A 9,684-nucleotide genomic window follows, 5' to 3' on the forward strand; every position below is an offset into this window, starting at 1 on the left:
AATTATACTCAAGAACCATGAATCCAGTCCCATTAATAACACCTTATAGCTTCCAGTTTCTAAATTTATTTTCAGTGAAATAAAAGCACCTAAGTGATGTTGTGCTGGGAATCAGAATCTGGGAACCATTATAGAATATCTTAGTTCCAATTCCATAAACCTCTATCTTCAAATAAAACCCCAAATGCAAATCTTAATAACTTTGTAAATCACTTTTTTTGTATTGGCTCTTTCTCTCCATTGTTAGCCAGAGCTAGATATGGGACAGGTTCCAGGCCAGGACAAAAATGCAACATTTTATCCTCCCCATGCTTTGATTATCCTGCTCTGAAATTAAGCAGACCCTTGGCAATTAATTACCTGCTGGGGAAAAATTTTTCTGATTAACTCTTCATTAATCGAGTTGACCAAGTAACTTGTAAACTTTTGGTCTTTTCCCCTTTTGCTACTAGCCCAGTACCTACCTAGTCTTCGAATCTCAGACACCATAAACATAGAAAGGGTTCTTGAAAAGTCTGGTCCTGACAACCAGTTTGACAGTGCGGAACTAAAGCCAGTTTTTTTGAATTGTTGCTCAAAGTGAAGTTGGCTTGGGTTAGTGGTAGAACTAGGACTCAAGTTTCGGGATTCTGACACATAAAAAAATGAAGCTCTTGGGCGTTTTTTTCCAAAACACCCTGTGTAAGTGATTTAGAATGGTCTTAAGGGGAGGAGGAGATGCAAAATGGTGCCACCTTCTGCCCTAAGTTTGGCACTCGGTAACAGTTCTTATGGAGGGTGGGTAGCAAGAACATCTGAACTACAGGCAGCCCTTAACTTCAGTCCTGGTTCCAGTGATAGTTGTAACACTAAAGACCCACGTGCCCTTTGCAAAAGTGCTTAATTTCTTTGAGGGAAGGCAACTAGGACACACCTGCTCAGAGTTGTCCAATTACTCTGATCTCTTTCTTTCCCCCACTTGGGAATTGTAAACATGAAAGGGAATAGTATATGGGAAATTACTTAGAATAATGTCTGTAGCGTATCAAGGTTCAATATTCTCGTTGATTATCAGATCAACGAGATCTGATAGTGCTAGGATCTGATAGCGCTTGCGCTCTGCCAGGCACAAGCACCGCCCCCGAGGCGCGCACCTTAAAGCGCGCGCTCGTCTGAGCTTGCCGTGCCCAGGGCGGCCCGGCAGATGGGGGCGTTTGCTTCCGGGGGCAAAGGCACTTTACTTCCGGCAGGAGCGGGCGGTGAGGTAGACGGCCGCGACTACCGCCTGTGTCGGTCCGTTTAAGTCAGGCATGAAGATCACGAGGCAGAAACATGCCAAGAAGCATCTCGGCTTCTTCCGCAATAACTTCGGAGTTCGCGAGCCGTACCAGATCCTGCTGGACGGTACCTTCTGTCAGGCGGCGCTGCGCGGCCGTATCCAGCTGCGGGAGCAGTTGCCCCGCTACCTCATGGGGGAGACACAGCTGTGCACCACCAGGTGGGCCAGGCGGGTCTGGAGAGGACGTCCGGGGAGGCGGCCCGGGGATCCTGCGGGCGTGGTGGAGGCGAGGCCGCGGCGGGCAGAACGCCCCACCCGGGAGGAACTGACAGTGGAGTGGGGGGCGCGGAGGAGGTCAGGCGGGCGTCTGCGGCGGGGGTAGAAAGTACAGGGTCCTGCGGTGCTTCCCGTCGTCGGCCTGGCAGATGAGCCCAGCTGAGCTTTCTAGTGCGACCCGGCTTCGAATCTAGGTCCCAGTCCTACCCGCTTTGTGATCTCCTGCCAGTTCATCTCCGAGCCTCGGACTTCTCTTCCGTGAGGGAGAGACCGTACCTCAAAGGGTTGCCGGAAGGATCAAACGAGGTATCGTGTAGGTAGAGCCCTTGCTAGTATCCGAGACCTAACCCCACCCTTTTTTAAAAAATTTATTTTCAGAAAAACAGTATTCATTATTTTTTCACCACACCCAGTGTTCCATGCCCCCCCCCCTTTTAAAAGAATTTATTTATTTGACAGAGATCACAAGTAGGCAGAGAGGGAGGAGGAAGCAGGCTCCCCGCTGAGCAGAGAGCCCAATGCGGGGCTCCATCCCAGGACCCTGAGATCATGACCCGAGCCCAAGGCAGAGGCTTAACTCACTGGGCCAGCCAGGCGACCCCAAAACCTGCCCCCTTTTAAATGGTTGCTCCCTATTTGCCTCGCCTTTTCTAGTGTGAACGAAAATTTTTCAAGCCTCACAACTGGCTGTGTGAGCGAACATCTTCGATTCCCAGAAAGAGCATTCACAACTCGAGGTTAAGACCTCTGCCCGCGCTCATTCGTTTATTCGGCTGTCTTTATTAAGCACCAGCTGTATGCCGGGCAGCGCTCTAGCCACTGAGGATAACTTGGTGACCAGGACAAACGTCCAGCCCTCACGGCCAGTAAAGTGTGTCAGTCAACCTCCATGGGTGTGTTTTGACTCCAGTGTGTTGTGCCTCCCTCGGTGTGAGAACGCTTAGGACGGGGCCTCCTGGACATAGGAGGGAGGATGGAATCATGGGAGGTTTCATAAAGGAGATAACTTTGGAGCTTTTCTTAAACTTTTGAGTTTTCTTAAAGACTAAAGGGAGCGAGGCAAGGTAGAGTCTGACAGGGGCTGGCTGCAGCTTAAGAAATTTTTGACTCTGTATTTATAATTTATTTCTGCTTTTCTTCCTCCCTCCCTCTCTCTTTCTCTTTCTCTTCTTTTGTTTTCATCTTTCCCTTCTGAGGGGAAGGACTATTTTGAGTGACAGAAAAGGTAGAAGTGACTTGTGGAGGCCTCTTGAATAAAGAAATGGAGCTGTCAGATGCTTGGAAAGGAGGTTAGAGCACAGAATGTAGTTGGAAGTGAAGCTGGGAAGAAGGTAAAAACTCAACAACATGAACTGCTAAGAAACTTAGGGGTCCCCGTTCTCATAGTAGCTATTTACTTTAAAAAAATAGAAAAAGAAATTAAAATGACCCATAATATCACACCAACAAATTACCACTGTCAACATGCTGTAACGTCCATCCAGTTCTTTCTATATACACATGCGCACACACACACACACACAGGAATGGGCTCTTACTGGGCGCACAGTATCATTGCCCTGCTTTTCTCACAATAGTATTGCTCCATGAAGAGCTTTCCATATTCAAGTAGCACCTCAAAATCATTGTTTTTTTATCCCATGGATTTTTATCCCCTTAGCCTTTAGGGCTGCCGGACAAGTCGTTAGTTGACTTGTGCCCTGAGTTCATCACTTACGGCTACACAAAACCTATTCATTTACCTCTGTGTGCCAGAGAAATATTAACATTTTTTTTTAAAGATTTTATTTATTTATTGGACAGAGACACAGCGAGAGAGGGAACACAAGCAGGGGGAGTAGGAGAGGGAGAAGCAGGCTTCTCGAAGAGTAGGGAGCTGATGCGGGGCTTGATCCCAGGACCCTGGGATCATGACCTGAGCCAAAGGCAGATGCTTAACAACTGAGCCACCCAGGTGCCCCGAAATATTAACATTTCTAATATAGTGCTATAACAAAAAAAGTTTGGGAAGTACTGCATGAAATTATACTCTATAGCATTTTTTCCCTAAAGAAGTTATTTTAACTTCCAGAATATTTTATACATACACAAAAGTAGAGTAGTATAATGAAATATCTTATCACTCAGCTTTTGGAATTGTTGACATGTCCAGTCTTGTTTCATTTATCCACTCCTACCACCCCCAGCACAATCTTACTGATGGTTTATTTTAAAGCATATTATTTTGTATTCTGTCAATTCTTGATGTGCATAATGAAGAGAGAAATGCTATCAGACCCAACAGCTGTCTTTTAGAAAAGCTAACTGCAGAGGTGTGAGGGCTAAGTTGGAGAAGCAAGAGCGTGATGGCAAGCAAACTCATTTGGTGGTTGTCCAATCCAGAAGTAATGGGAGCCCCAACTTCATAGAGGAAACTTCAAAGAGAAACTCAAGAGTTCTGCAAAGAGACATTATGAGACAGATAATAACAGCCAAGAGTTAGAGTTAGAACTCTAACAGCTGATGGGGTAGGGGTAGGGGTGATGAAGAAAAGGTCAGTTAGGATTTCTGACTTAGGCCCAGCTTCTGGGAAGTTCATGTATTCAAAGAGATCGCATGCCCTGGAGAAGTTTGGAGGCAAGGAAATACTTTGATTTTAGACATAAATTTGAAGAGCTGATGTACATCCGCAGGAAATAGTCAATAAATACTTGGTAGTTTGGGCCTGAAACTCCTAAAAAGAGTTCATAACTGATGACTAAGAAAGCAGAGTCTCTCTTCTTGAACAAAAACTAAACGAATGATAAAGGGAGTGAGGCAAGGTAGAGTCTGATAAGGGCTGGCTAGAGCCTAAGAAATTTTTGACTCAGTATTTATAATTTTTTCTTTATTTCTCCTTTTCTTCCTCCCTCCCTTTTTCTTCCTTTCCTTTTCTTTCTTTTCTTTTCTTTCATGGAAGAAGTGCTTGGGGAGCTTATTAGAAGGCTAATATTTGACTCCTCAAGAGGTGCAGATTTGGGGATGAGAAAGGAGTAGAAATTATGCAGTTAACCCTATGTCTTTTTGATTTGGGTAGTCTTTAGCTGACACTTTGCAAAGCATTGACTTATATTAGTACGAAAATGCAGAGTGAAAAAGGAAGTTGTGATTGTTATTAAGCTGGTGACGTGAACATTTTTACTTTTCTGTGCTGAAAATAGTTTAAAGGTGTACCAATTTGTACTTGAAGTAGAAGCATATACCACAAAGGTTGGGGCAAGGCATCTGTTGTCAACTATTTGGATTCACATTTGGCTTAGTGCTTATTAGCTGTGTTTGAGCATGTAACTTGAAATCTCTCAGAATGAGTTGCTCTAAAATATGGATAATTTTCAAGTAAGGGGCCTAACTAGAGCTGTTTTGAGATTGAAGTGAGTAGTTATGGAAAGACATTCAGCATGCTCTCTGATACATAATAAATGCTCAGTAAATTTTAACTATTATTCCTTCTACTCAGTGGTTGTATTTTCCAGGTTTCTTAAAGAGTGAAAAAGATATCATATGACTGGGGCCAACATATGACAAATTCAGATTGTAATAGTATAGTTTTAATTTGTTCAAAATTGGGTAATTTTTTAGTACTTGCTTTATGTGAACAATTGACAGTATCTGTTACAATGGTGAGCTGCTAATAACATTTTTTCTCCAGGTGTGTGTTAAAAGAATTAGAAACGTTGGGAAAAGACTTATATGGGGCAAAACTGATTGCACAAAAATGCCAAGTCCGAAACTGTCCCCATTTCAAGAATGCTGTGAGTGGATCAGAATGTCTATTGGCCATGGTTGAAGAGGGAAATCCTCATCACTATTTTGTGGCAACACAGGTGATACTGCTTTTAAAACCAGAGTCAATTTTAATCTTTTAATCATTTCTATCTATATTTCTTTTTTTTTTTTTTAAGATTTTATTTATTTATTTGACAGAGATCACAGAGAGGCAGGGAGAGAGAGAGAAGGAAGCAGGCTCCCCGCTGGGCAGAGAGCCCAATGTGGGGCTCAATCCCAGGACCCTGGGATCATGCCCTGAGCCGAAGGCAGAGGCTTTAACCCACTGAGCCACCCAGGCGTCCCTCTTTTTTTTTTTTTTTTTTAACCTTTCTATCTATATTTCCTTTGGAGCTACATATAATCAGGAAAACTTAGGTGAAAGTGCATTGTCAAAATGTTTAGATTTTTTAAAATGCAGACTTTTAAGTTAATTTGCAGTCAATAAAAGCAGTTGTCATTGGAGAATTTGAGGAAAGAACCTTAAGCTTTTGATTTTTCTTAAGTTTTTTTTTTTAAATAAAATTATTGACAAAGAGATGATTGTATGTTTCAGGGTTCTTAAAGGGAAAATAAGTAGAGCAAAAATTTTATATTCTATATTCATCAGTGTTTTCTTGTGTTCCTGTATTTCATATTTTTTCTCAAAAAGTCATGTTTCATATTATTTGAAATTGTGCTACCAATAAGGAACTGTTTTAGACTTTTAAAGATCCAGGGCGGAGGAGTGGGTGTTAGGAGAGACTCTCAGCGTTGATATTATCCAATAATTGCATATACATACAGATGTGCTTAAATACACTTTTAGAATTATAAAATCACACAGTTAGATGCAGAGCTAATTCCAGAATCTGAGTCAGCCAGTTCTTACTTTGTTACATTTCCTGCAACCTGTGTTAAAATTCCTAACCCTTTTCAAAGATATGGAACATTGCCTAACATACTTACCTTTGCCTTAGTTTGTAATTTGTGGTCCTAGAATATTGGTAAGTCTCGTTCACCTTTGTTGGCATTTAACTGTGCTCAGATTTCATGTCTGTCGTCTTCTTCTTCTTTTTTTTTTTTTTTGTCATAAAGTGTATTCCCTTTAATGAGACATACCGATTTGAAAAGTAAAACTTGGTGATCTCTTTTATTTTTTACTATTTAAGGCATCTTATTTGACTGGCATATTTGAACTGAACAATTCTTTTTTTCCTTTTAATAGGATCAGAATTTGTCTATGAAAGTAAAGAAAAAGCCTGGAGTTCCTCTCATGTTTATTATTCAGAACACTATAGTCTTGGACAAACCTTCTCCCAAAACAGTTGCCTTTGTTAAAGCAGTAGAGTCAGGTCAGCTTGTCTCAGTGCATGAGAAACAAAGTATCAAGCAACTCAAAGAAGAACAAGGTTTAGTGAAAAACCAGGAACAGAGAAGAAGAAAAAAACGCAAGAAAATAAGTGGCCCCAATCCTCTTAGCTGTTTGAAGAAAAAGAAGAAAACACAGGACCCAGAATCATCTGCCTCTGGAAAGAAAAGAAAAAGAAAAAGAATCCGGAACAGATCTACCTCAAAAGTACTTTCTGAAAAGCAGAACAATAATGAATGAATTCTTTGAGTACTTTTAAAGACATTAAAATATGAAAAACAAATTTCTTTTTAAAACTTATAGAAGTACTTACAGTAAAAGACTGTGATTTTTATAAATACTGACCCATAAGCCTTCACCTAATATTTGTTAAAGAAAGAAAGGAAAGGGAAAAAAAAGAAAAAAGAAAAACCAGAGTAGATGGGTTTAGGCATTTTTTTTTTTTTAAGATTTTATTTATTTATTTGACAGAGAGAAATCACAAGTAGGCAGAGCAGCAGATGAGGGTGGCGGGGTGGGGGAAATAGGCTCCCCACTGAGCAGAGAGCCTGATGCAGGGCTCGATCCCAGGACCCTGAGATCATGACCTGAGCCAAAGGCAGAGGCTTAACCCACTGAGCCACCCAGGTACCCCTGGAGATTATTTTTTGATGTGTAAAACTGTTGTCTCTTTCTGTCTCACCATTGCCCCTACCCCCCAACATTATATGCAAATAGTGTCAAAAATCAGTCATACAAAACCTTTGTGACAAGAGGTTGTGTCCTTTCACATTCGTAGAGGAAAATTCTTTATTCATGTAGCAGTTGTAGAATTTATAGTTCTAAATAATATGAATATACTGCTACCTTTTGGTTCATCAGTTACTTGACTTTGTACTAGAAAGTGAAAATTTTGTTTACTTGTATGACTCCTCCATTTTTCTGATATATTAATAATTCAGTCTTTATATATCCCAAATAAAGTATTTTCATTATTATGACTGTAAACTGTTCTCCATTGACCCAAGTAGCCATGACATGATTGAATTTATTTCTTACACCAGTTTGTTGTTATTCCAGAAGTTTATACTGTCCTCATTTTCTTGAAGCATCTGACTTAACTCTGTAAAGGAACTTAAAATTTTCTGTATGATGATATGTGGTAATTCCTCAACCCTGGAGATGCTTCTAAAGTCCTCTGTCCTCCAGTGTGGAACAGTTTTCTGCCGCGTATGTTGCTCACGTGTCACCCGTGCACTTCTTGCCCTTATCCAGAAATTTGCTTTTGTTATTTCTGTTTCCTAGATTCATTGTTTTACTCTTTTTTGGTTTTCTCTTTTGCTGTAATGAAGCATGGATTTTGTAGGAAGTAACATTTTTTGAGGCTCAGCCAGTGTTGTTTACCCTCATATTTGTTGCACTAATAATTTAGCAAGATAGTTGCTTGTTAAAAAATTTTTAAGTAATATCTACACCCAACATGGGACTTGAACTCACAACCCTGAGATCAAGAGTTGCAAACTCTACCGACTGAGGCAGCCATGCTCCCCTCGCAAGATAATTCTTGATTGAAGATCATGTCCCTCAGTTCCCCTAGAGAGTCTCTTAATTTTTTTAGTTCCATTTGTCCACTAAGGAGGATGATTTTCTTAAAAGCAAATGTTAAATTCAATAGCAAAAATTCCAAAATAACAGTCTCTTTAAGATTGGCTTTGAATGTTACTTAAAAGGTATTTAAAGGGTTACCAGAATTTAACAGGTTATGTAGTAAATATATTTTTAAAATTTTTAATAAAATGTCTAAAGAGCTGATTTTATTAGGAATTGAATAATCAAATTTGTTTTTCAGCCATCTCCCCAATTGTTTGAGTTGTTCTTCAATTCAAAATTACAATGTTTCTCTGCTGTAATATTGAAGTATAAAATTGGAAAACTGGATTTTGACTTTGGGCTACCTGTGACACCTTTGAGTAGTGGTTTAGAATCTTTATCATTAGGGTTTCATGATCAGGTATGAAGTACATCATGAACAAATTCTTGTAATGGCTAAAATAATCTTTCTTAAATATGAGTCCATTTACATTTTTACAGAAACATTTTCAGTTGAATTCAAGAGAAGCTTTTTTGGGTGGAAGCTGAAGTTACCTCCTTAAGGGCACTAGGAATCACACAGGTTGTATTACCTACAAGCCAGGTTAGTGCTTTGATATTTCATGATTCTGTTTTAAATTCTTAACAGGAACATTTCTTTTTTAAAGTAATGTGTACTTTTTTTTTTTTTTTAAGATTTTTTGTATTTATTTCACAGAGCACAAGTAGGAAGAGCAATAGGCAGAGGGAGAGGGAAAAGCAGGCTCCTTGCTGAGCAGAGAGCCCTATGTGGGGCTGAATCCCAGGACCCTGAGATCATGACCTGAGCTGGAGGCATACGTTTAATCAACTGAGCCACCCAGATGCCCCTTAACAGGAACATTTTTTAAAAAGGCAAAGACACTGGGAAAAAGTGAATAGAACTCTAGAGTTTCTGTGAGGGAAAAAAAAATTGTCAAGAATGATGAGAGTTAGGGGGGTACCTGGGTGGATCAGTTGGTTGAGTGTCTGCCTTCAGCTCAGGTCATGATCTCAGGGTCCCTGAACGGAGGCCTGCAACAGGGCTCCCTGCTCTGTATGGAGTCCGCTTCTCCCCATCCCTGTGCACCGCTGCCCACCGCCGCCCCGCACTTGCATGCTTTCTTACAAATAATGAAATCTTCAAGAAAAAGAATGGTGAGAGGATTACCAAATCAAATGTAGACAAAATGTAGGTGAAATGTACACTGATGATATTTTCAGTATACTAAAATGAATAAATTTTAGATATTTCTCTTTAACAAGGCTTATTGTGATTGATAATAAGTACATATATGTTTGGTTTTTGTTCATGGTTCTTGGCTCACAGCTCCCAAAACTGTTGGAATTTCCCAAGTGATGAGAGCTTAAAGGTGTCTCTTATGTTAGTAAAATGGTTTTGAAAAATACTGAGGGATGATAGCTGGTT

At 40.3% G+C, this 9,684-nt stretch overlaps 1 protein-coding gene across 1 annotated transcript; it reads left to right on the forward strand.

Annotated features, from left to right (window-relative positions):
• Window positions 1–1,201: 1,201 nt before the first annotated feature.
• On the forward strand, window positions 1,202–7,013 carry UTP23 (UTP23 small subunit processome component). The gene is made up of 3 exons (XM_004743471.3): window positions 1,202–1,477; window positions 5,202–5,376; window positions 6,525–7,013. The coding sequence occupies exons 1-3, from the start codon at window positions 1,290–1,292 to the stop codon at window positions 6,906–6,908; spliced, it is 747 nt and encodes a 248-aa protein (XP_004743528.1). The 5' UTR covers window positions 1,202–1,289; the 3' UTR covers window positions 6,909–7,013.
• The last annotated feature ends 2,671 nt before the right edge of the window (window positions 7,014–9,684 follow it).

The sequence above is a fragment of the Mustela putorius genome, unplaced genomic scaffold (genome assembly GCF_011764305.1).
Source record: "Mustela putorius furo isolate JIRA1106 unplaced genomic scaffold, ASM1176430v1.1 tig00000228_pilon_pilon_pilon, whole genome shotgun sequence".
In the NCBI taxonomy this organism is placed as follows: Eukaryota; Metazoa; Chordata; class Mammalia; order Carnivora; family Mustelidae; genus Mustela; species Mustela putorius.